The sequence below is a fragment of the Micromys minutus genome, assembly GCF_963924665.1.
Source record: "Micromys minutus genome assembly, chromosome: 6".
In the NCBI taxonomy this organism is placed as follows: Eukaryota; Metazoa; Chordata; class Mammalia; order Rodentia; family Muridae; genus Micromys; species Micromys minutus.
The window spans coordinates 27485087-27512910 of record NC_137975.1 but is presented as its reverse complement, the minus strand read 5'-3'; the positions used below and the strand labels follow the sequence as shown (position 1 = coordinate 27512910).

Sequence of the window (27824 nt, the reverse complement as noted above, 5' to 3'; positions counted from 1 at the left end):
TCACCAGCTCGGCCTCCAGAGCCCGGATTTTGTTCTCATACGCAGCCTTTTGGGCAGAAAGCTCTTGCTGGGCCATCTCCTTTGCAATTTGAATTCCTTGCATCATTTCTTCCTTTGCCTTCAACTGCGCATCTTTTATTTCTGCTTCAAGCCTACAAAGAAGCAAAATATTTTTAGTACAACGATTTTTTAGTAAGATGACCTTAAATCTTAAAACGTAATTTCTGGTATTTTATCTACAGTATCTTCCATTTTTTCTCTGGTTTTGAATACATTTTGCACGTACAAAAAGATAGAACAGGATGGAAATATGATCATTCCAAGCTTGGTGATGCCTGCTCTTAGATTAATGTAAGGCATGGAAAGGAATTGTAAAATATAAAATGTCACAGTAAACATTTTAGTAAATATTAGAGGTAACACAGTGAAACAAAACAGGGTATTTTATGGTACGCGAACGGTGTTCCAATTCCATTTTTAGACACAACAGCCTTTGAGATGGCAGCCCAGGCTAGCCTTCAACATGCTATATACGGAAGGTCCGCTCAAGTGCCCCCTTTGCTTGTTTATTCAGCGCTTCAGGGTCTGTGAACTGGGCCGTGTCCTTGTGAGCCGAAGGGTTAGCCTCAGAACCTGTTCATTCCGCTGCATCTTTTGCTCACACACGTCAGACAGTGGTGTCACTTACCGAGATTTCTGTGCCGTGAGTAACTCGTTTTTGGCAAACTCAAAATCTTTCGGACCTTCGCTTGTGAGATTATTTCTACTTGATGGTTTTTTTCCTTTCTGGACTTCAACTGGATGATTAAATCTAAAGTAATGATCTCCACCAAGAACCACCCGATCACCCTAAAATACACACACATACCAAAAAAAAAAAAAATTACAAACCTTTCTTAAAAATGAAAAAAATACATTTAAAAATTTGAGGAGAAAACACTGACCAAGGTTTCCTGTATGAGATAGTTTTATTTTAAAGATTTACTTATTTATTTATTTGATGTATACGAGTGCTCTTTTTCATGTATACCAGAAGAGGGAATCAGGCCCCATTACAGATGGTTGTGAGCCGCCATGTGGTTGCTGGGAATTGAACTCAGGACATCTGGAAGAGTAGTCAGTGCTCTTCACTGTGACATGTGGACCATCTCTCCACCTGTCAGATATAGTTCCCTCTGCTACTGCTTTAACTCCACAGTTCACAATGACACAGTGTTATCGATGACAGACATTAAAACCATAGCAACTGTCACATTTGCTAAGTATTTTCCACATGCCAAATGATGATAATTTACGTGTGCATGTATGTTTGTGTATCTCTCACATCTCACACCTTGTTGGGAAAGAAGGAGGAAAGTAAAACAGACTTTACTGGAAAGCAGACACTGAATACCTCTCTTTGCAAGCAACGGTATAAGAACTATGCATAGTTTTCGGTTAACTCTCCACTACTCTTGGAGAGTAGAGTTCATAGAAAATGACCATTATTCTGCGTTCGACTGCAATGGTTCCTGCTGGTTCTCCTGAGACGCCTGCTGGTGGCACTCTGAAAGTGTCCCAGCCAGGCGGGATGGTTCCATCATCTAAGTATCGTGACAAAGGTGGCGGTACAGGGGATGGGCAGAGCGAGGATTTCAGCCTCCTGTGGCTTGATTCCTGTCTTCCCAGGACACACAGCAGCGAGCCCAGTTCCTGGTTCATACCATTATAGCATCTCTTTGAACAAGGGAAGGCTACTAATGAGTTAGCCGATGGAAAATTTGTCAACTCAGGTGACTTGGGAGAGAAAACATAGATGACAGACATAGATGACTTGCGGGCGCCTAACGGCTCCTGCCGACTCACATGATGCAGTACTGTGGGCTCCGAGATGTGTACCCCATTCACATATGTCTTTGCTTCTCCGGCTGGGACGATGCTCACTGTTCCTCCAAAATTTCTGATAGTGCTGTTAAAATAAAAAGTACATTGTTATAATTGTAGGACACTTTAAGAAGTAAGAAAAAGTTGAGAGGAATACATCTGCTTAGATTGACCCTCTGGTAGTAAGCTCATACCAATTTATAGGAACAATAATTTTAAATTATTTTATTTCTCCCCGCAAATATGCTTTGAGGTTTGATGAACAGCAACAACAATAAAAAATCACCAGCACATCCAGCAATTGTATCTGCTGGTGTGGAGGAAGTTTTCATTATATTTAATAATTTATTAACTCCTGGAAAAACAAATCAAAATACTAAAACAAATGTTTCTTGAAAATGAAAAAAATACACAGAAAAAGAAGTCCAAGGAAAAGAACAATCAAATACTGACCATGGTCTCCTCCAAGAGAGTTTATGTGCTTTGATTTGTCTATGTTTCTGCTTTTGTAACTGACCGTATAACTTGCCCTATAAATGGGCTTTCCTAATGGGAAAGCAAGGCGTCCTACAGGAAGGAGAAGGCAGGGAGACAAAGCGTATCCTTAGCCATCTAACTAAACAGCAATCACCGAAGGGTCACTTACAAACGCCACACATGCAGAGGAGACTTTTATTCAGAAATTTCAAAGGCTGCCTGGACAGAAACAGAAAACCGCAGCAAAAGCCAAGTCCTAACTCTAGACCTTTAGCGCTGATTAGGCTCCGAGATTTGTAATTAGAGAACAAGAGCTCAGTTAAAGCACTCCAAAGTGTCTGAGCAAACCGCTTCTCCACCGAGTGACATCTCTCCTGCCAGAGGCTTAGGCTTAAAGATTCCCCTTGTCCAGCTCCCCCACGTGCATTCACTCCGTCCCCACAAGCCCACATTCCGAGCCCCATGTTTCAGTTTTAACCACAATCTCCTTCACGGGCCACTATGTCTCCATCTGAGGCCCTCCTCACTTAGGCAACCACACCATTAACTGCCCTTCTCTGGGGCCTTCCTTCAGGGAGGGAGCTCCTCTTCCTTAGCAACATCATTCCTCCAACCCCAACTTCCTTTAGGAAGCTTTTCTCTGAGAAGCCTGAGGTGGAGTCCTCCCACCGAGCATGTAGGACTTGACTGAAGAAGTCCCCAACCCAGGTGGGTCAGCGGTGAAGACGGATGGGAAAGCAGCTCGCGTGAGCATCGTGGTCTAGAGAGGAAGGCGCTGAAGCGTGGACTAAACGGACTGGACAGGGTTCCAGGTAAGCAAGAGACTCCCAACCCCACCACTCTTCATGCTTTGGTTTAGTTCTGTATCTTTGCCACTGATGGGAAGATGCTGAACTTAGGTGATACAGAAAGCAGTTATCAGGACAGTAAAAGGGCCTGGAAAACTGTCCTCCCTACTAGATTAAAAGACTCACTACAGTCGGGTGGTAGTGCGTGCCATTAATCCCAATTCCGGAGGCAGAGGATGAAAGGTTCTCCCTGGGAAAGGGAAGTAGAGTTTTCAGGAGGTCTGGGGTAGGTGGGGTTGTTAACAGGGGAGATCAGGTGCTGGGGGAAAATACTAGAAGAAATGACTGGAATTGGGGGGCATTACAGGAGTGAGAGAGAAACCTAGATCAACAGAAACTCCATGGAATCTACCAGTCACCCTAGCAACCCTAGTAATGGGGGACAGGGAGCCTGAACCGGCCATCTTCTGTAATCAGGTAAGGCCACAAGTGGAGGGAGTGGGACACCAACACGGCCGCAAAATCTTTAATCTAGACTGTCCTGCCTGCAGAGGGTTGTGGGACCAGAGCCTGGCAGAATCGTCATCAAAGACAGCAGGGAAACTTCATTTATCAACTGATGGAAGCAGATGGGGAGTCCTGTTCCAGGGAGCCCTGATAGGATCCACTGTTGGTGTTAGTGATGAGTTACGTCCTTACCCTAGTACCCTGATGGTCATCCTCCAGATGCTAGGGATTTGCTAGCAATTAGACTTTAATTAGCAGCTGCTGGGCTCCCCTTTGCATCCTGGCTGCCTTGAGCAAGAGGCCTGTTAGTCTAAACCAGCCAGACCATATCCTATGTTAGCAATTATGGACACTCCACGGACTGAGAACACTTCAGAATGATGACCACTGACTGCCAAGCTCCTTGTGGCGGTTGAATGAACGACCCCTTATAAGCTTATATGTCTGAATTAGGGGGTGTGGCCTTGTTGGAGGAGGTGTGTCACTCACTGGGAGTGGGCTTTGAGGCTTCACAAGGCTCAGTCTGGTTCCCTCTCTTAACTACCTGCTGCCTGTGGACCATAAGGTAAGCTCTTAACTACTGCTCTAGGACTCCTGCCTGCCTGCCTGCCTGCTGCCTGCCTGCCTGCCTGCTGCCTGCCTGCTGCCTGCCTGCCTGCTGCCTGCCTGCCTCCCTGCCTGCCGGCTGCCTGCCTGCTGCCTGCCTGCCTGCCTGCCTGCCTGCTGCCTGCCACCTGCCTGCCTGCCTGCCACCTGCCTGCTGCCTGCCTGCTGCCTACCTGCCTGCCTCCTGCCTGCCTGCTGCCTGCCTGCTGCCTGCCTGCCTGCTGCCTGCCTGCCTGCCTGCTGCCTGCCACCTGCCTGCCTGCCTGCCACCTGCCTGCCTGCCTGCCTGATGCCTGCCTGCTGCCTGCCACCTGCCTGCTGCCTGCCTGCTGCCTGCCTGCTGCCTACCTGCCTGCCTGCTGCCTGCCTGCCTGCCTGCCTGCCTGCCTGCCTGCTGCCTGCCTGCTGCCTGCCTGCCTGCTGCCTGCCTGCCTGCTGCCTGCCTACCTGCCTGCCTGCCTGCCTGCCTGCCGCCTGCTGCCTGCCTGCTGCCTGCCTGCTGCCTGCCTGCCTGCTGTCTGCCTGCTGCCTACCTGCCTGCCTGCCTGCCTGCTGCCTGCCTGCCTGCTGCCTGCCTGCCTGCCTGCCTGCCTCCCTGCCTGCCTCCCTGCCTGCTGCCTACCTGCCTGCCTGCCTGCCTGCCTGCTGCCTGCCTGCCTGCCTGCCTGCCTGCCTCCCTGCTGCCTGCCTGCCTGCTGTCATGCTCCTTGCCACAGAAGTCATGGCCTAACCCTCTGAAACTGCAAGACTCAAGTGTCTCCTTTTGTAAGCTGCTTTGGTCACAAAATTTCATCACAGAAATAGAACAGTAACCAAGACACCCCTAAAGATGCAGCCCCAGTCAGGACTGGTTCCATCTAATTGTATAAGACCGTGTTAGGAACAGTAGCAAACTTTCCCATCTAAGCCAGGTAGAGCATTCTCCTGGTGACCTAGCAGAGCTGACTGGCGCTACAGAAACAGCTGTGACTAGTGCAAACTCATACCCTTCTTTTGGCTATATACAAGCAGGCTCTTCAGCACATTGGCTGATTCGGACGGGAGACATCCCTTCCTGTTTCCTACCCTGGAGTCTCAACAGTTCCAGCCCGTTAAAGGCTTCTCCTCAGGGTTCTTTTCATGTTTACTTTAATAGGCTGGAATGAACTGCTGACAGGAAGCCTGGGAATGACAGCGACAGACAAGCAGTCGGCAGGCCACATGGCAAAAATGGGGAGATGGCACAGAAGATGAGGCAGCTGGACAGTTCAGTAGAGCTGCCGGCACAGGAAGGGCGAGGGGACAGAGACAGAGAGCTAAGGCTGAAGAAGGGTAAAGGCTGTAAAGAGCCAGGGACTGCAGACCCTGGTCACTGGAAGAGGTTCAGAGAGAGCTATAGTCAGGAGCCTCAGACACTCCAGGCGTGGGGGACAGTTACAGTGGCCACTGTCAAAGGCTAGGGAACCCTAATACCTCAGCCCACCCAGAAGCTGCAATGCTAGCTGGGTAAAGGACTATGGCTGTACCAACCTGTACCACTGGAGAGCTAAGGGTGCCACAAGACTGGGGGGTGCCAACCACTGCCAGCCCACCACCCGGCCGCCCGTACTCACTGCTGCAAAGGTCTGCACTAGAAACCCTTTCCCTTGCCTATGGTCTCTCTCAGCAGCCCAAGCGGACCCAGCCAGTCCACTGGTGAGACTTACGAGCACATTAGGAGAGGGAGAAAGTAAAAGCTACTCAAATGTCTACCAAAAACTAACTGCAATGATCTGAGATAAATTCAGGTAATGGGATTCTTCACACCAGTGAAAATGCGACTCTTGAAGTGGAGAATTTAAAATAATACAACATAAAGTAAAAAAAAAAAAAAATGTTTACAGACATTATTATCCCAACAATACACACAAGATCATTCAGTGTAGGTGAACAAATTCACAGGAAACAAAAAATAATTCGTCAATCCAAACAAAAAGTCTTTCATATAAGATGGATAGTTTACTTTGATGTTTACTACTTCAATTCTAAGAAAAGAAATTATCCTTTAAATAGTAGATCAGGTACGCCACAGAGTGTCATCCTGAACCTTAAAGAGAAACTCATCTGTTGTTAAACACATTCAATGTTTTTCCTCCTTTAAAGAGAGGGCTGAAGTGGGTGACGGTGGCACACACATTTGATCCTAGCTCGCAGGAGGCAGAGGCAGGCAGATCTCTAAGTTCGAGGTCTACAAAGTGAGTTCCAGGACAGCCAGTGCTACACAGAGAAACCCTGTTCCAAAAACACACACACACACACACACAAAAGGGAGAGGGTTGAAGAACTAAGAGTCAGTATGAATGAATGAATGCCTTGTATGGACAACACCCCATTAACAAGACAGAATTCTGCTGACAGGAAGGGGCGGTGCCCCGAGGAGACTGACATACCAGTGATCATCAGCAATCAGCACTCCTGATAACTGGATGTCGTGCCCTGAGTTTGGAGTGTGCTTTCCAACTGTAGTCACGCCCTCCTTCACCATGTAGAGCAGCATCTCTGACAGCTGCGGGTCTTCATTGAGATTGACGAGGTTTGGCAAGTGGTTGTCCATTTGAAATGTAACTCCTGCTTTCTGGTAGAAGCGAAAAGAAAATCATGAAATTATTAAAATCACCTAAAAGAAGGTGTCTTAGGGTTTTACTGCTGGAACAGACACCATGACCGAGGCAAGTCTTATAAAAGACAACATTTAATTAGGGCTGGCTTACAGGTTCAGGGGTTCAGTCCATTATTATCATGGTGGGAGCATGGCAGCATCCAGGAAGCCATGGAGCAGGAGGAGCCCAGAGTTCTACATCTTCATCCGAAGGAAGCCAGAAACAGACTGAGCATCCTCAGGCAGCTAGGAGGAGTGTCTCCACTCCTCTTGAGTGACACACTTCCTTGAGTGACACACTTCCTCCACAAGGCCACACCTCCTAATAGTGCCACTCCCTGAGCCAAGCATTTGCAAACCATCACATTCCACTCCCTGGCCCCCATAGGCTTGTTCAAACATATGAGTCTATGGGGGCCATACCTAAACATAGCGTAATAAAAAGTACACTTAGTCCAGTTTCCAAAGTCCTCATAGTATATAGAAGTTAAAAATCCAAAGTTCAAAGTCTCTTCTGAGATCCATTTAATCACTTAACTGTAATCCCCGAATTAAGACAGGCAATGAGTTAGGCAAACTCCAAACTCTGCCATCTCTATGTCCGATGTCAAAGCATTCTTCAGATCTTCAACTCCTTTTTCATCTTTGTTGGCTGCAACAAACTTCTTTCTTTTCTGAGCTTGTTCCACTCCCTATTAGCAGCTTTCCTTGGTATCCCATGGCTCTGGCATCAACATCTTTGGGTCTCATAGGCAGCTTCAAAGTTACAGCTCTTTGTTTCAATGTCTGGAATTCACACATGATCTTCTGGGCTCCTCCAAGGGGCTGGCTTCTCTTCTCCAGCTCTGCCCTCTGTAGCACTTCAAGCTCAGGTTTATCCACTACACCTTTGCTGTTGCTCTTGGTGATCATCCCATGGTACTGCATATTTAATATACTGGGGTCTTCCGTTGCAACTAGGCTTCACCAATAGCCTCTCATAGGCTCCCTTCATGGTGTCAAGCCTCAAATCTTTTGTATGACCCCTTCAATCCTGGATTGTCAACTACAACTGAGGCTGCACTTTCACCAATGGCCTTCCATGGCCTCTCACAGTCCCAAGCCTCATCTGTTCTTCATGACGCCTTCATGCCTTCAAAGCCAGTACCACATGGGTGATCCTTACACATTACCAAGTACAGCTGCAGCATGAGGTACAACCTTGGCTATCTCTGGAACACAGTTTTTTCTCCTCTCAGAAAACACTTCCCAGAAGATTTCACCTCAGTGATACTGGTGTCTTCTTAATCACCACTAATTTCTTACCTCCAGTTAACCAGCATCAATTGTCCCAGTGATTTCCTTCTCCTCTTAAATATAAGGCCAGAGCCACATGGCCGAAGCTGCTGAGTTCTGCTGCTTGCAGGAGCTGGAACATGGCCCCTTGTTCTATTACATTACCACTAGATTCCTCATTTCTAACTCCTTCACTACCTAAGCTTGGCTGTCCTGGATCTTTCTCTGTAAATTGACTTTGAATTTAGAGATCCATATGCCAGTCTTCTGGGATTAAAGGTGTGGACCACCACACCTGTATTTAAGCTTTTCTTCGCCTAGAACTTGCTCTGTTCTAGGCTGGTCTTGAACTCAGAGATCTGCTTGTCTTTGACTCCTGGGATTAAAGTTTGTACTAAATTTCCTAGAGTTCATTTAGCTGGGTGGGGTCTTGAACCAAAGTCCTTACTTCCTCAATTCAATTTAAAATTCTTGAACACAGGATTTAGCTCCATTTCACTTCCTGGTGTCCCTTTAATACTCGAACCATATATTTTGTATTTTTCCTTTCTCAACTTGCTCCTTTTCATTAAAATGCTCTTCATAAGGGTGAACTTTAGTAACCACATGACAGAATTTACACCAGGCTGTTTTGAGACTTCCTTTTTCAAAGCAATTAATCTAAATCTCTTCATCTTAAACTCAGGCAGACTCTTCAGACAAGGACAAAAAGCAGCCATGTTCCTCACCAAAATACTACAAAAACAGTCTCTTGGCCACATACTGAAATTCTCCACTGAAACCGCTTGATCCAAGTCAGCACATTTCAAATCACTCTCAGTAACAAAGTCTTCCATATTCTTACTAGGATAGCCCATTAAGCCCCATTTAAAGCCTTCCACAGCTTTCCAAATCCAAAGTCCCCAAATCCACATTCTTCTAATCAAAAGCATGGTCAGACCTACCACAGCAATACCCAAATCCTGGTACCAACTTCTGTCTTAGTTAGGGTTTTATTGCTGTGAACAGACACCATGACCAGGACAAACAATCACAGAAGGGTCTATGTCAAATATTAGGATCACTTTATAGAGTTTCATTGCATATAACTTCATCGAGATTAAAGTTCATTAGTAGAGTACATGCATGTGAAGCACCCTGGTTTTAATCCCAAGCATGCTCAAGCCCTCACATGTACAAACACTCACATGCACACATGTATATGCTCATGAGCCTACACACATGCATGCACACACACATGTGCACATGTACACATGCATAAACAGTATACCCAGGCACACATGTATGTGCATGTACACACATGTACACACACAGACAGAGACATGCACGCATGTGTGCACACACAGCTCAAAAGCCCTTCTTTGTGGTTTCTCTATGCCTGTCACCATGACACTCCTGAGCTCTTGGTCTCTTTCTACAGAATTACTAGAAAATAAAGATGGAAAATGAAGGGCTGGAGAGATGGCTCAACCTTAGGAGCACTGACTGCTCTTCCAGAGGTCCTGAGTTCAAATCCCAGCAACCACATGGTGGCTCACAACCATCTGTAATGAGATCTGATGCCCTCTTCTAGTGTCTGAAGACAGCTACAGTGTACTTATATATAATAAACTAATTTTTAAAAAAGATGGAAAATGAAATTGACAGGTGCACTTTTTCTATTTTGAGTCAGCTTAAAGAACTGAAATGATACCTGCAACTCCTTTGTCTCTTGAAGTTTTCTTTTTTCAGCTTGTTCAAACTTTTCCTTCCATACTCTTTCCAGAAAAAGAAAACATTGAAGTTAAAAATCCATTTGTGGAAGACTGAAATTAAGAGACCACCAGAGAAGCTTGCAGAATACCGACAACCAGTTACCATCTGACAACCGGTAACAAGCAGCTCGATTCTAACCGAGGTGGTGAGAAAGAATCCGATTCTCTCCCGGCCCCCCCAGTCCCGGAGCAGTGCCCTCCGGGGTGCGGCTCTGCGGGCCTCACCTTTGTATCTCTGCCATGTCTCTCTCCTGCTGGTGCAGCCTCATCCTTAAGGAGGTTATCTCTTGCCGACAGAGTCTGTACCGTTCAGGGTCAATGTTCTGGTTGTTTCTCTGGGCGGCTCTTAACTTTTCAATTTCTGCCTTCAACTCTGAAGATTTGTAAAAAGATGTGAGATGAATGGCTAAGTGTGGAGAAGATTCCCATTTGCTCTTCCCTTAGCCACACTCTTCTCCAACCCTTTCCTGACCCCCTCTCACTTCCTCTCCCTCTCACTGTAGATTTACCTTCCTCCATCACTGTCAGGTTTGAAGCTAGGCTATGTTAGCAAACAGACATGGAAAAATAGTTTTCCTTAAATTATCAACATTAAAATTAGAATTCATAAATGAAACCTAAACTGTGGAATATTTTATCATCAAGAAAATGGGGGCGGGTGGGTTGGGGGGCTTGTTGTACGCTCTTGAGATTGCAAGCGATACCTATGTAACCGCTGGGTGGGCAGAGCAGTCTGTCTGTAACCCACTACTTGCAAGGCAGACACAAGGGACTCCCCAGAGGCTGGCTAGCTTAAACATATTGGGGAGCTTGAGGTTAATTGAAAGAAATTGCCTCAGTGAAAAAAGACGGACTACAATCTAGGGAGACTCCTAACAATCTTGGGCGTGCACGATACAGCATGCAAACACACATACATTTGAACACATATTCAGTGCGCACACACATTTGCGTGTATAATGAATAATATAATTTGAGACAACAGTCACCTCTGATTAGCTTTGCGTTCACGTCCTCATTGACTTTGGCGACGTTGACGATCAGGCGGGCTTGGGTGGCGTATCTAAGCGTGCTCAGTGTCTCCTCTATGTTGCTGGCAGCGGGGCTGATGGTAGCGATCATTGCTGTTTTCGAATTTCCACCCAGGCTTTCTTTTAATAGCCTTGAAGGGAAAGAGAACAACAGTAACAGTTAGACTTTTGGCCTATAACCACCTGGTAGCTGTAACTGTCTAGAAAACACCAGTCAACAGAATGGGGAAAGATTTTTCATTGACTACACACCTGATAGAGGGCTAACATCCAAAATATATAAAGAACTGAAACAAACCCTCAATGTCAGGAAAACAAATTACCCAACTGAAAAAGGAGTTCTTGAAAGATAAACCACGAATGGCTGAGAAACACTTAAAGAAATGTTCCACATCCTTGGCCATCAGGGAAATGAAATGAAAAACTGCTTGGAGATGTCATATTACTGCGGTCAGAATGGCTAGGACAACTAGGCTGTTTCCAGCTCCTGGCCATTCTGAATAGGGCTGGTGGGGATGGGGATCTGCACAGCCACTGTGAAAATCAGTGTGGCAGTTCCTTAGGAAGCTGGAAGTAGATTTCCCTCGAGACCCCGCTACACTGCTCTTGGAGTCAAAGGACTCAGCATTGTGCTGCAGACAAGCTTGCTCACTCTCTCCACGGCTGCTCTGGTCACAGTAGCCAGAAACTGGAAACAGCCTAGATGCCACCGACAGAAGAATCGATAATGACAATGTGGTGCATTCACACAACAGATTAGTCAGCTGATGAGAAAAATGAAATTATGAAATATGCACAGAAATGGGTGGGGTTAGTGGAAATCTCTCCATGTGAGATAATTAGAGGAAATCACTCCATGTGAGCTAATGTGCTATGTGAAACCTCTGCATGTACATTGCAATATTCACACACAAACATGCACACAATCAAGCACACTGCAACATGCACACATACAAACATGCACACTGTAACATGCACACTGTAACATGCACACTGCAACATGCACACATACAAACATGCACACTGTAGCATGCACACACAAACATTCACACTGAAACGTGCACACACATGCCCTGAAAACAAGGAGTCATTTTTTTCCCCTGAATGCTTATCATCTCTCACACCATCGTGAAGCAGAACATTTTCAAGTAAAACTATTGGAGGCTGTGGACTGTCTACATTTGTGTTTATTAGAAGCTGAACATCGAAGGCAGAAGTAAATGTACACTCACTATAAAAACATGGAGGACTCTGTGCAAGCTGCTACATGCTAGGCAAACCGAAGTATTCGATCCACTTTACACACAGAGCAAACCTTTGGTGACACACTAACAAGCTTTCCATTCGGAGTGTCTTGTCACAGCGATGGAACAGTAACTAAGACACAACCTAGGCCCCCAGTGCTGAGGGATTAGGTGGGTCCCAAAGACCAGCCAGACATTCAAACCACAACATTGAGCTCCAGATTCAGTGAGAGATCTTGTTTCAAAACATCAGGTGGAGAAAGGTTAGAAGGCGGCTCCTGAATTCGACCCCTGACTTCTACATGTATACACACAGGCAAACACACCTGTACATGTATGTGCACAAACATGCATACACCACAAACATACAATGAAACCAAAACCAAATGTAATTACTCATACTTGCCATGTGAGAGTGGACTCCCGATAGGGAATAAAAACCCTCTTTCCGTTTGCTTGCTCAGAGAGTGCAGATATGACCTTCCCCAAAGTTAGCAAGGACTTGTTAATGCTCACACCTTCCTGTGCATGAGATTCAAAAATGATTATTTTTCTTAACTTCTCAGCAACACATTTACTTCACAAAATATGACTTTCCCCCCATACAGTTAATGAGTAAATAATATCCTCCACAAACTATCGACATTTTTATGGCTCCACATTAGTTTTCTTTGAAACCTAATCCCAGCGCAGTATGTAAACCACAGCAATCTATAAACTCAAGGTAAAGATGCTTTTTCTGTTGTTAAGTATATTCAATTTGCACTTCCTTAAAAGTCATGTCCTCAAAGTGAGTTTCATTATGAGAAAAGGGAGGGGAACTCTGGGGTACACCTGTGGTCCCCGCTACTATGGGGACTGAGGCAGGAGGGTCACCTGAGCTAAGCTTATGGACACTTCAGTGACACAGCGAGACCCCAGCACACAACAGACAGGGGCGGAGAGAAGTGCCCAGCGCCCTTCTTACCTTCAGTCGCTCCCCACTCGAACGGGCTGTAGAGCAGCGCTCACTGCCGGCCAAGTCGATTAGGTTTATGCGGCTTGTGATCCTGTGGTCATGTTCCTCCCCCTCTACAAACTCTGTCTACAGCCGCATCACAGGAAGATAGTTAGTTATTTATTACATGTAAGTCCACTATCAGTGTCTTACACACACCAGAAGAGGGCATCGGATCTCATTACAGATGGTTGTGAGCCACCGTGTGGTTGCTGGGATTTAAACTCATGACCTCTGGAAGAGCAGTTGGTGCTCTTAACCGCTGAGCCATCTCTCCAGCCCCCAAATTATTTAAATTATTTATTTTTTAAAACTACCTCTTACTGTGTAGATACATATGTATCCATGAGGTGTACTTAAAAACAACACACTGAACAGTGTTTAGAGCTTGACAAATATAAAAAAAAAAACTTCAAAGAAGCTAAAGTCTTTTTTTTTAGGTTAAGTTTCTTTTTTTTTTAATTGAACAACTTTATTTTAAAAAAACAAAGATAAATGTACAGATTTTAAAAGCATTTTTGCATAAAAGTATATGAATACATTTTTGTCAGTACTTGATTTTTTTTAAAGGTTTGATAGTGTGCATTAAAATCTTACTAGTTACAATGAGCATAAAGTACATGTAAAACAGGATGTAACCTGGAAATAGTCAAAGTTTTCTTGGTGTGTAAAGATTAAGCATAATAATTTTTCTTCTTTTTTCTTTTTTGGCCTTTGTTTTTCTTGAACTTCTTATAGTCTGTGAGGTGTTTCTGGGGTGTTCAGAGCTTTCTGGCGCTAGTATCCAATTATCAGTGACTGCATATTATGTCTGTTCTTTTGTGACTGGGTTACCTCACTCAGGATGATATTCTCTAGCTCCATCCATTTTCTTAAGAATTTCATAAGGTCATTGTTTCTGATTGCTGAGTAGTACTCCATTGTGTAAATGTACCACAGTTTTTGTATCCATTCATATACTGAAGGACATCTGGGTTCTTTCCAGCTTCTGGCTATTATAAATAGAGCTGCTATGACCATTGTGGTGCATGTGTCTTTGTTGTATGTTGGAGCGTCTCTGGGGTATATGCCCAGAAGTGGAATAACTGGGTCTTCAGGTAGGACTATGTCCAATTTTCTGAGGAACCGCCAGACTGATTCCATAGTGGTTAGAAGCAAAAGTCTTAATGACTTAGTTATCTCAAACAGACAGCTATGAAAGGGGAAAAGTCGATCATCTCAGCTGTCTAGTAGCAAAACATTTTAAATCAATATAAATGTCTCATGGCAGAGAAAATCCAATAATAATAGTAGAATAAAACTTTAAAAATTAACTCTACAAAGAATTTCTATGGCATATGATTGTTAAAAGTTTTGTGAAATCGGATTATGATTTTAACCAACTGAAAGATTTTTATCTATGTCTACTTTCAGATTTACAGACGTAAATAAGACAAACGCAGGACAGACGCATTCACTCTTGTCTCTGAAAGTCACCACCACCACCAACAGACGCTGGACTAGGATCCTAACCAGAACTGACCTGAAGCTGCCAGGATAGGCAAAGCCACAACTAGTCCTACTCCGCCATGGTGCCTATGAACCACAACGGTCACCAGCAGGCAAGACGCCACTCAGGTGCAATATTAGCACTCCGATTTTGGTGGTGACCAACATCTGTATAAGAAACCCCCCCTTAATAGAAGAGAACCATGCCTTGTAAACCTGGCCAATTACCCGGAGCTCATGAGGGCATGGATCTTAAAGGAGAAACTACTACTGGCGCTTCATTAATTCCTAGCTGTGTCTTAAGTACATATCCTTATAGGCACTAAGTGTGGCTCTCATTCTTCATCAAAGAAGCTTCTCTTTGATGAGAGACCCTCGCAGGAAACAGAGGCAACTAACTGTTCACAGGATGCCGGCCCCAATAGGTATGTGTATGATGCGCTCCTGCACTTAAGGCCGCGGGAACATCTAGGGAGAGGAGGCGGAAAGGCTGTAAGAGTCAGAGGACCAGGAAGGACCAGGAGACCTGCTGTGAGATTTTGACTCCTAAAAATGCCAGGACAGCCTCACTGAGGGTATCTCAGTGGTACAGTTGCCTAAAACAAGACCAGAGCAGGGACAAGACCAAGAGACATGCTAATCTAGAAAGGGGAAGAAAACCTCATGGGACTCCACTGGTAGACCGCAGGCAACTGAGAGGGGCAGAATTAGTGTTCCTCAGGGATAAGACCCATAAGTGGCTATCCAATGCCAGGTGGGCAGCCCCGAGATCACATACATACGAACACATTGAGTATGGTGTGTGTGTGTGTGTGTGTGTGTGTGTGTGTGTAATAATTAAAAGAGGTCATACATTTGAGGAGGAAGGGAAGATCATTGGAGAAACTGGAGGAAGGAAAGAGGTGAATAATATAATCATATTTTCATTAAAACGTGAAATTGAGTTACAATAAAAGAAATACCTTGGTCTGCGTCATCACCAGGGTGAAAACGGAATGAGAGCGGGAGCTTTTGTCGTTCATGCCGGTGGCCGCAGTGGCCCTCTGCTTATTTCCCAGTTCCAGCCAGCTCTAGTAAGAAAGAAGTAGGCCAGAGACTTACTCAAAATGATTAAGTAACAAAAAAGAAAGTGCAGTTGATTTCCACTTTTACATTTACACACATACTTACTTAATTTATAAAAAGAAATTATCTTTCTAACAATTTTCATGGTCACTGCCTCTTTTGATTTTTGTTCTATTTGTTTCTCTCACAGAGACGTGCTCTAGGAAATGAGCCAGGTAGTGGTGGCGCGCACACATGCGCACACACACACTCATGCACACAAACACAATCTTTTTCTATTCTTCTAAAGTGACAGCATGTTCTGAATTTTAGTGAGAAAATCACCTAGTTTGGTTAAAACTTAACATGCACATGCAGTTCACAAGATTTTCTCTTTACTCACACCAATAGTTAAGGAGAAAGAGTCTCAGAAATCCTTATCATGTGTCCCATCTAGTTAAAACAAGATAAAAGATAACCCAACTTACCTGAATATCAGAGTATGAACTGACAACATTCCTGTTTTTAAGAAGTAAAAAGACAAAAACAATTTTACTAACAATTTTATTCTTGTTCAATAGATTAATGATCTTTTAATAACTACCTCTGAATAGGATAATGAACTAATTCACTAGCATTATCCCATTAACTCCCCCTAAGCCATTTCCGTTTTACTAGAAATTATAACTTTTTTCCCTACTAAAAAACTTGGAATCTTAACATTATAATCTCCTACGGCATAACATATCAACTCTTACATACATGTACAATAGGCATATTATTAAACAGAGCTGAATTTATATTAAGCCATTTCCCTTTTTCCTAATGAAAAGCGCTAGAACGCAGAAAGACGGTGACTCCTGGCAGGTGCGAAACTCTTACCCTCTTATAGTAACAGGAGTAAAGGTGAGTTGTAAAGACTCTAAGCTGACGGGGGAAAGAGGAGAGTAAGAAGGAAACCGGCATTTACAGTCAGATTAGTCAATAGCCGGCATCAGAGACTTCGAAGACATTTTGAACGATATCGACAATACAAGAAGAAAGAGCTTGTTTGGACCAAGAGGAGGGAAGTGCGCGGACACGGGTTTCGGCGCTGAGATATGAACGCAGCGTGGTAAGGACCACGGGCGAGCACACTTTCTCTGACTGCTGCTCTCCCTCATGCTGGCTGAGCGACACTTACATTGACAGACTTTCAACATACGGTCCGGAAACAGGATGCTCCCTCACTCGAAGCTGGGGGGAAACATAATATCTTAAAGAACGTGACAAATATTTAGTAGAAAATACAATTCTGAATCTGTTTTAATATATATATATTAAATTAAATATAAATATCAAGTTTGAGATATTTATCTTTACTCTATCCAGAAAGAAATAAAGGTTCTCACAAAATGTGTAAAACACTAAGAAACATCCCCACCAGAAATACTTTAGTTGCATAATGTACAAACAGACTATACATGTCTTTTTATTCTTAAGTTAAATTCTACAGTAGCTATTACACATGCTTTTAAGTCTCTCTAAAATAAATTCATTGTAACCTTCAGAGGTTAAAATATTCACCTATATGGAGCTATGGTGACACACACTCGTAATCCCAGCACTGAGGAAGCAGAGGCAGGCAGATCTCTGAGTTTGAGCCAGCCTGGTCTACACAGTGAGTTCCAGGACAGCCAGGGTTACACAGAGAAACCCTGTCTCGAAAAACAAAGCTTTATCCAAAATTTTAAATTTTATAGAAATCATTGAAGAAAATGTGATTTTAAGTTTCTCAGTGTCACCAATGGCAAACTTGGGAACTTTTTAAAAAAAAGATTTATTTATTATTATATTTATATGAGTACACTGTAGCTGTTTTCAGATACACCAGACACACCAGAAGAGGGCATCAGATCCCATAACAGATGGTTGTGAGCCACCATGTGGTTGCTGGGATTTGAACAGAGGACCTCTGGAAGAGCAGTTTTAGATTTAGAAGAGAAATTTTAGACTTTCATTTCTTTATAAAATTAAAGAAATTTTTGCAGTTTTGCTTTACTTTCTTTTAAACTGAAAATCTTTTTCATAGATGGCTGACAAAGCATCAGATAAGTAGATGCTGGAGCAATAGCCCTGGACGTAGGAAGACCCGGGTTCAACCCCAGGCTGGGGACGTGAAGGCAGGAGACTCACTGAGGCCTGCTGACTAAGCCAGTCTAGCCGAGCTGGTGAGCTCAAGGCCAATGAGACAGCCTGCCTCAAGGGGTAGACAATATTCTGATGACTTTTGAAGCTGTGTTTTGGCTTCCACATACGGGTAGACACACATGCATGTGGGCCCCCTCACATGCATTTTAAGACGTCAATGTATACTCTATAAGAACACTGGTTTTAAAACATCTATTTTTTGGCCAATTAGAAATTCCATATTTGACTCACATAGTCTTTATAAATCATGGGGCCAATATATATATATATATATTGGTTGTATTTGTGGCAGGGTTTCTTTGTCCTGGCTGTCCTGGAACTCGCTCTGTAGATCAGGTTAGCCTTGAGTGCAGAGATCTATCTGCCTCTGCCTCCTAAGTGGGATAAAAGATGTGCACTACTATGCCCTGCCATTTGATAAAAATTTAAACATAAGCTAAATCACAACTAATTTAATTTTCACTCGTGATGTTCAGATTCTTCTAAATAATGCAGTTAAATTGGAGACTCAAAGGATTTGTTATCACATGAAAGTATTTTTGTAAAAACTGAAGCCATGTTCTCAAGGGAACTCACAAATGTATGCAATTACATACATAGAAATAAAAACAAATGATAAATAAGGGCAGATGGCCCAGAGGTAAAAGTGACAACAACCCCCAGTCTGACGACAAAAATCCACACTGGAAGGAGAGAATAGTCTCCATGAACCAATCCCCCTGTCTCTATGAACCCACAGCCACAGCCAGGACACACACACACACACACACACACACACACATACTTTTAAAAATTATTTAAGGACAGGAGAGATGGCTCACTCAGCGGGTAAGGGCACTTGCCAGCAAGTCTGATGACCTGAGTTCAAACCCTGAGAGCCACCTAATTCCAGCTGAGTTGTCCAGACTTCCCCATGCATGAGCCACCCTTGCCCATAAACAAATAAACAAACATAGGGGAAATTAGTTAAAATCTTACTGGTTGCTTTCTCTGTCCATTTCCCCCTTTACAAACGAGAAGATCATGAATTTTTTCATTATAAACTTCAAAGAAGCTCATTTCAAGATGGTAGCTGACCTGGAAGGGAACAAAGTATCCGGTTTACTTTAAGAGTCCTTGCATCTTTGCAAATCATATGCCTAACATGGATACAGATCCAGAATCCATGAAGGACTCTTACTGCCAACACCAAAAATATAATTAAAAATCATGCAAAGAGCTTGGACAGACATTTCTCTGAGAAACACAACTGGTAGAGAAGCACAGATCAACATCACCTGTCAGCAGGGAGATGCCAATCAAAACCACAATAAGGGCGGCTATAAACAGCAGTAAACTGGGCAGGCGAGATGTACCTCCGACAAACACCACCAAGTGAAAGAAGCCAGACACATAAGTTACACATTGCGTGATTCGATTTATGTGACAATTTCAAAGCAAACAAAATCAGACACATAAGCAGATTAGTAACTGCCCGAGTTTGGAAGAAGTAATGATGAGACATGAAAATGTATTATGTTCAAAGCCTTCTTTGGGGAACTACATAGATTAAAAGAATTTACCACCTGAAGCTGGACAGTGGCGACACATGCCTTTAATCCCAGGAGGCAGAGGCAGGTGGATCTACAAAGCAAGTTCCTGGACAGCCAGGGCTGCACAGTGAAACCCCAGCTCAGAAAACAAAAAACAAAAACAAAAACAAAAACAACAACAATAACAACAAAAAGGAGTCTGCCACATGGACCGGGGAGGAGGGTCAGCAGGTAAGGCCATCACTGCTAAGCCTGATGACCTGAGTTTGATCTTAGGGACCCACATGGTACAACTAAGAACAGATTCCCGCTGCTGCCTTCTGACCCCAGCACACTGTGCCACATCTGCCCCACAATAAATAATTTTAAAAATTGTACCACTAAACTGTTCACTTTAAAACGGTTAATGTTCTATAAATTTTCTCTCCATAAAACAAGTTTTCTTCTAGATAAAGTTCTACCAAGTTAACTTCTAGATAAAGTTCAATTCAAGCCTGTAAGTATTTGAAGTACTTACCTACCATGTGTTTGGCTTCAGCATATTGCTAAGGATGTAAAGAAATGAAGTACGAGGCCTCACCCATGTAGAGACACTTTCCAATAGATAATGAATTGTTGAGGAAATGGGAGAAAACCTTGCCAGCTATACATCTGACAGAAGATTCGTGTACAGAACATATATGGAGCTTAAAAGAACTAATCCAAGAAAGTGAACAGGGCTGGAGAGATGGCTCAGTGGTTAAGAGTACTGACTGCTCTCCCAGAGGTCCTGAGTTCAAATTCCAGCAACCACGGTGGCTCAGAACCATCTGTAATGGGATCTGATGCCCTCTTCTGGTGTGTGTGAAGACAGCTACAATGTACTTACATATAACAAATAAATCTTTAAAAAGAAAGAAAGTGAACAACCTGACTTTAAAAAAAAACAAAAAACAAACAAACAAACAAACAAAAAAAACTCTACAGAACTGACCAGACAGTTCTCAAGAAAAAGGACACAAACGCTTTTTTCTCCTAAGTGTTATGTACAATTAGACGTCAAGGAAATGTAAAACACAAATCTGAGATTTCATCTTCCAAAGACAAGCGCTGGCAAGGCTGAGAAACGGGACCTTACTGTTGGTAGGAGTAAGTGAGGATTGGCGGAGGGAGCCACTGTGGGAATCAGTGTGGAGGCTTCTCAAAAAGCTAAAAATGCAGTCAGGCGTGGTGGCTCATGCCTTTCATCATGGCGTTAAGGGGGCAGAGGCAGGTGGACCTCTTTGAGGTAGCCTGCTCTACAGAGAAAGTTCCAGATAGCAAAAAAAAAAAAAAAAAGAGGTGCATGGTATAGAGAGAATCTTATGTGTTGTATGGAAACACCACTTGTCAATAAAAAGCTGATAGTCTATCAGCTGAGGCAGGAAATAGGAGGCGGAAGTTCCGGTAGAGAGGCGGTTCCTGGGATAGTCGGAGGCAGGAACAGATATGCCTCAAACTCACACAGAAGAACTTAAGACTATTTTAAGCAGGATAATTAAGTTCCCAGCTAGTCTGGCTTGAATTGCCTCATTTCCCCAGTGGCATGGCTAGAAAGGCGTGGCTTTTAAAGTGGAGTCAGGGTTCCTACTCTGGCCTCACTGTCCTGTTTTGTGGGGTCCTGTTTAGCTGTGTTTAGTCTGTGCATCTACTTGACCACTGAGATACATACATACACGGGCATTTGTAGGCTGCTCCACAGCACCAAAGGAGAGAAACAAAGGAACCAGGCACGATGGTGGAGGCCAGGGCAGAAGAACTGAGAATTCAAGGGCAGCCTAAGCTACAGACCAGAACGCAGCAGCATAAGGTGGGCTCTACCACCCCCCACCCCCAGGCAGAGTTGCTCCTGAACGTGGAACCTCCTTCCCGCTCCCTCTCCCCCCACACCAAAGACGCGTGATCTGGAAACGAGAACGCCATCTTTTAGACCTTGCCATGGGTCTGGGTGATCATGACTGATTTAAATTTGAACATACCTCTGAGGTTTGTTTTTTGGCTATTTGAGCAAAGAGATCTTCACAAAATCTTGGAATTATGCCTGGTTCTTCATTAAGCCCCATCATCCTAGAAATACATCGTGAACAAGAAGGAAGCAACACTGATTAGTTTAGGAATCTTAAAAATTTTCATTGAGGAAGAAAGGTCTGGGAAGGGAATAGAGAACACAGAAATCGAGATCCATTGCTGATATCTATGACTCTAGGCTCGGGAACCAAACCTGCCTCTTTGAGGCCTTACTTCTTCAAGCCAGAGTCTCACATATCCTCACAGTGGGCCTCAACTCCCTTTTTTAGGGGGGGTTTGGGGAATGGGAGCAGGGCTAGGGAATGAACCTGGAGTCTCACATATTCTATCTAAGCAAGTGTTCTACCATTAGGCTACAGCCCAGGCAGGTCTTGAACTTGGCTCTCCTGCCTTTCTCCCATGTTCTGAGATGACAGGTGTGAACCACTACACAGGTTTTATGTTTCTGAGTTAGTCCTCTGACCTCCCATGTGATACTGAACCCCACTAAACGTCCACTCAGGCCTTAAAATGGGGATGTCAGAAGTGCAGTGGAAAGGTTACTGTGAGAGGTATGAGCACCTTTCTTCAAACCCTCCTGCTTAAAGTCCACATTAAAATATCTTTAAAAATACCCCACTTCAGCAAAATACAACCAGGTACTTTTTTTATGACCAAAATGTCTAGTCATTTAGTGTTTAGCCAGTAATTTCACAGTTGCTTATACTGGTTAATACAAGAAAGATCAAGGTGTCTTGATCTGTGAAACATGAGAAAGACCAAGATACCTTTTTTTAAAAAAAGATTCATTTATTTTATATATATGAGTACACTGTCGCTGTCTTCAGACTCACCAGAAAAGAGCATCAGATCCCATTACAGATGGTTGTGAGCCACCATGTGGTTGCTGGGATTTGAACTCAGGACCTCTGGGAGAGCAGTCAGTGCTCTTAACCACTGAACCATCTCTCCAGCCCCTCTACCCAAGATGTCTTACTATCAATTCTCTTAGTGTATACACACACACACACACACACACACATATACACACATCATCATCATCATCATCATCATCATCATCTTCTTCTTCTTCTTCTTCTTTGGACTAGTTTACAAAAGAAATACAAGTTAGGGCTAGAGAATTGGTTCTGTGGTTAAGAGCACTTGCTGCCCTTCCAGAGGACCTGGATTCAGCTCCTGTCACCTACATGGTGATCACAACCATCTGTAACCGCAGTTCCAGGGAATCTGACATCTTCTTCTGACCTCCTCATGGTACACAGACGTACGTGCAGGAAAAACACTCATACACATAAAAAATAAAATCAGCTGATCGTGGGTGGCTCACACTTTAAATCCCAGCACTCAGGAGGCAGAGGTAGGCAGATCTCTGTGAATTTGAGGCCAGCCTGGTCTATAAAGCAAGTCCAGGACAGCCAGGGCTACACAGAGAAACCTTGTCTCAGATAGATAGATAGATAGATAGATAGATAGATAGATAGATAGATAGATAGACAGACAGACAGACAGACAGAAGTTATAGCGAAACAAAGACATTTACAAGGTGAATTACCTCATGTGTAAACTAAAGCCTAGAGAATCAGTGTGTGCCTATATCTAGATCTGGTCTAGAATAAAAGATGAGTCCTGAGCCCAAATCTGCATGATATCAAAACCATAATCTTGGGAAGGCAAAATGGTTCATCAGGTAAAGGCAGGTAAGCCTGGTGACCCAAGGTCAATTCCCAGAACTTAAAGGCAGAATGAAAAACCCAACTTCACAAAGCTGTCCTCGGCCCTCCACAAACAGGCACGTGTACCCATGCACAAACATGACAGCACACACACAATATCCTTTTTTAATTTCAATAAAAAAAAAAAGCTATATTCTTTCCACAGCCATGATGTTCCTGACAGAAGGAAACGTAAACATATATGATCAATATTACTTACGTATAGGACTTCCCAGATCCAGTCTGTCCATAAGCAAAGAGACAGGTATTGTAGCCTTCAAAAGCTCTGTCTAGGAGAGGTGCTGCCAGTGTCTCATACACAGCTGTCTGGCTCGCATAGCCAGGGTGACATTCATCAAAGGACCAAAAAGAAACATCGTAAATAAAAGAGTAAACTTGTTTCATATCGGGATGTTCCACGGTTATTTCTTCCCCGTTCATGAAGACGACCTGGGATGCTTTCTCAGTCTTCTCTCTGTGAAAAGAATAAAGTCGGGCTCCACACAATACCTGCGAAGCTTAAGGTCTTCATGCCTTTGGGACAAATTCCTTAGCTTTATGTAGAAAATGAAGGAACCAAAATGTACTACTCAAAGGGAAAACAATATTCCAAATACCTTGTACACAGAAAACCCATTTTTAAACTTTTATAAAAAAAAATGTTTAATATTCCCCATCCTATTATGATCTCTGTTTCAGTTAATGTCATTTCTTTAAATTACAAAATAGCGTGGGGATTAAAAAAAAAATCTATATTCCGCTGGCATAAAATATAAACAGAGTCTTAATGGACCTGAAAAGATACGGGAGTGTCCGCTGGATGCTGGCTGTCACTGTTAGTTCAGGGGTCTTTCCTTGCATGGGGTTCCCTTGCTTGAAGCCTCCTGTCATTTGCACCCTTCCTCCCACTAGTCACTTACGCATCAGAAAAAACACCACTGCTGGCCCAGCTGTCAGCCTCTTGCCTGAGAATCTGCTTTAAAATGTGACTTAGTCTCCAACCCGTCTGTGTCATCTACCAGGTGAGTGCAGTCCCATCTCAGCCCAGCCCCATCCTTCAGGGCTCCCAGGAGTCTGGAGCCAGGCCCTTCCACGGGCCTTACTTCCCTGGGTCTTTGAGTTGTGGTCACCCACCCTGGGCTTTGCTCCTCCCCTCCTCTCTCCATGCCTCTCTCCTTCATGGCTGTTTAAGCTTTTGTTAGTTTGACTGTTTGACTCTCAGGACAAGCTCACCAGCATCCCTTTCCCTAATTATTTTTCCCACCTTATTTTTGCTAGAGAGAGAGAGAGACTTTTATAGAACTTATTGACTTATCCCTCACTGAAGTAGTGCTCACCATCTAGGCTACTCAGATGCATGTCACAATAACAACTACTTATCCTTAAAACACTTAAAAGTAATTCTATGTATGTGGGCACACCATCACCCTCTCCTGACACACCAGAAGAGGGCATCAGGTCCCATTACAGACGGTTGTAGCCACCATGTGGTTGCTGGGAACTGAACTCAGGGCCTCTGGAAGAGCAGTCAGTGCTCTTAACCACTGAGCCATCTCTCCAGCCCTTATTTATTTATTTATTTATTTATTTATTTATTTATTTTCAAGATAGGGTTTCTCTGTGTAGCCCTGGCTGGTCTTACATTTAGGGTTCTGCCTGTGACTGCTGGGATCAAAGGCACAGCGTCCACACACTGCTGACTTTTTAACGTCTTCTTGATAATCTGTGACTGTCCCAGCTGCAGTCACTTTTAAAGAAATAGTCCATGCCTTCAAAATCAAGGATCCTATGCCTCTGCATCTATGAGCGCATGCACCAAATGCAGGTGATGCTGCTGCTGACTGCCATTCTGGAACATTCTCTGGGGAAGCTACGAGCCAGCCTGGATCTTTTTAAAGGGGAGAAACAGTCCCCATCACTACAAATCAAAAATCGGAAAGGAGATTGCATTAGGGAATTAAATGACTCGCTCAGCAGCAAACCCCCTCCCCCTTCTCTGGCCACATTAGGCCCAGGAACTTGCTATGTAAACCAGGCTGGCTTCAAATTCAAAGATCCACCTGCCCCCTCCTTCCAAATGTTGGGATTAAAGGTATGCACAATCATGCCTGGCTCGGTTTCTAAAAGCACGGATACAAATAATGATTTTAATTTTCTATCCTATTATAAAAATAACCAGTATAACTACAATTAAGTCTGAATATTGGTGGGCTGGAGATGTGGCTCAATGGTACTCACACATGGGGCCTTGGGTTCAATTCCCTGTACCAAGAGAAAATGCCAATGACTTTAAAGGCACTGGCTTTCTAACCGCAGAGTCTTAAAAACACATAATGACATGGGACATGTGAGAGCTAACACGCCTCGAGCGTACCTTTTGCTGAAAGGTCTTACTCTCACGGCTACTGTCACTTGACTGTTCTCTACTTTCAAGGGGTCTGTTTCTGTAAAGGTATTCTGAACTGTACTTCTTTCTTCGGGAGGCAGCATACTTTCTTGTGAGCTTTTATTTGCAAGGAGAGAACTTTTTGGCCTTGGTTTAACTCGAGGGCTCGCCATCCTGTTTTTCAGTGTGGATAAAGCTGGGCTTTTAGGTGGAGGTAGGTCATGCCTTGGTGTCCATCTGTGTTCTGGAACACATTTCACCGGGGTCCTTGTTCCTGAGCTTCTGAATGTACTGATGTGTTTTCCAGTGTCCTTCCCAGCATTTCCATGGTGTGGGTTTCCCCCTCTTGACACTTGGATATCTGGCTTGCTCTCAATTGGTTGCACCAAGTGTCCTGATCTCATAGCTTCAGTGTGATGCTGAGGACCAACAGGCGCTCTACTGTTTAGGTTCTTAACGGTCACCTTTTCATTAGAGGCACTGAAGGGAGGACACGGGTTTTTAGATGTTGTCAACCCGGTATCATTTGAGTCTTTCACAGAAACTACACAAGACAAGACATGGGTGTCATTATTTACAAGCTTTGCTTCTGCCCTGGCTTCCTGTGAAGCACAGTTACTTCCTGTGTTACCTCCCACAGGACTCAGTATCTCCGGCTTTTCCACAAAATCTGCTCTAGCGTGCCGACGTTGTAACCTAAGACTTGTGTCTGCTGTTCTTCGAGTAGTGTCTCCCAACTCACTACCAAGTAAAGACGATTCTTTGTTCCAAGTAGCCCTTCTCTGAAGGGTCAGTCTCCCGGGGTCAGGGGGAACAGGTGTCTCTCTCGTTTTTTTACAGGCAGAGATAACATAAGTGCTATTTATGTCTATGGTTTTAGCGCCAGCATTCACCAACGGATCATGATTTTCACACTCTGACATATCTGACTTCAAGTGCAGTTCCAGTCGGCTGCTGTGGATGAGGCCACTTGAGGCTGAAATGTTCTGTGAAGAAGAAACTTCCAGGCTACCGATGTTGTGTCTGCTCTGCGAAGTGTGTACTGACATCTTGGCAGCAGGTTATTTTAACAAGGCCGTGAAGAATTTAAGCGCTTCAGACACTTGCTGGAGCTCTGGACAATTTGTACTTTTCAGTTTCCAAAAATAAATATTTGACCGACTATGAAAGAAAAATAAAAAATGGTTACTATAAATGTTAAAGAGAGGGCGGTCTTTCTACCACAGAAGTAAATTCTTAGAGGATGCATTAGACTAAATCTCCACTTCCCATTGCTCCTCCACACAGCTTCCTACCTGCACCCTCAAAGGACTTCACCTGTTACTCAACAAATATCTCTACTGGGGGTTCCATTATGGGCCCCCACAGACACTTCAGACTTCAAAGACAAGACCTCTCATCCCATAGTGTAGGAGGAGCTTATAGGTGACCTTTAGGTCAAGACAAATGAAGTGATTTATGTCAGCCTACTGTAAATACCCCCAGCTTGGCATCACAGCATCTAATCAGTCTGAATACTTATCAGTGTATGCCAAAACAAAGGAGATTAGCACTATGTCACCAGGGAGCCTATTCTCAAGTAAGTACCACAGACATTACACTGCACACATAGCCAGGTGTGATGGTCTGTGCCTGTAATCCTAGCCTTAGGGAAGCTTTGGTGGGAGAATGGAACTTTCAAGGCCAGCCTGAGCCTGTCATCGACGCCCACTCCCCCCTCAAGTTAGACAAGGAGATTATCTGTCCTTTATCCATCATACAACAAGCTAGACAGGTATGTGTTTACACACATATAGGTGAATATAGGCCAACAGTATCTACCGGGCATCATTTAAAACAGAACAGTGCAAAAGCCATTCTTCATCATACACCTTAAATGGACGTAATCAAGTCTTTAAAACTGAATTATCGAGTCTACCTTACAAAATGACACTGATTCAAACTATCTCGGCATTGTTACAATCAAAGAACATCAGAGGCATCGTAGGAAGGAGTCCGAGTATAAGCATCTACTGTTAAACCTTCAATAAAAAATACAGAACCCGCCCATTCTGAGGTGAAATTAAGGACAATAGATCTTTTGTCTTAGAAACTAAAAGCCATCCGCCCTTTGCACGAATCAACAGGATTTTTATTTGCAGAGTTTCGGCCATCAGATAGATCTCCAAGAGAATTGGCAGGAGTACTAGAAAAGTCGGTCAGGACCACAGGCCGAGACTCCTGGCGACTGAGGCAGTCTCGCCAGGCTGTGACAGTGTACCTGGACC

At 43.9% G+C, this 27824-nt stretch overlaps 1 protein-coding gene across 1 annotated transcript in view; it reads right to left on the bottom strand.

Annotated features, from left to right (window-relative positions):
- The window catches only part of KIF14 (kinesin family member 14), a gene marked incomplete at both ends in the record, with an annotated part of 57854 nt that extends 31248 nt beyond the window's left edge, over positions 1–26606 (bottom strand). The window contains 16 exons of the mRNA XM_080917736.1: positions 5–152; positions 689–849; positions 1846–1948; positions 6650–6834; positions 9827–9890; positions 10113–10260; positions 10877–11049; positions 12569–12684; positions 13130–13246; positions 15610–15717; positions 16180–16210; positions 16875–16927; positions 18860–18958; positions 21411–21498; positions 23392–23646; positions 25546–26606. Of these exons, the coding sequence (XP_080773862.1) occupies positions 5–152; positions 689–849; positions 1846–1948; positions 6650–6834; positions 9827–9890; positions 10113–10260; positions 10877–11049; positions 12569–12684; positions 13130–13246; positions 15610–15717; positions 16180–16210; positions 16875–16927; positions 18860–18958; positions 21411–21498; positions 23392–23646; positions 25546–26606 (2910 nt within the window). The remainder of the gene's footprint in view (positions 1–4; positions 153–688; positions 850–1845; positions 1949–6649; positions 6835–9826; positions 9891–10112; positions 10261–10876; positions 11050–12568; positions 12685–13129; positions 13247–15609; positions 15718–16179; positions 16211–16874; positions 16928–18859; positions 18959–21410; positions 21499–23391; positions 23647–25545) is intronic.
- Positions 26607–27824: the final 1218 nt, after the last annotated feature.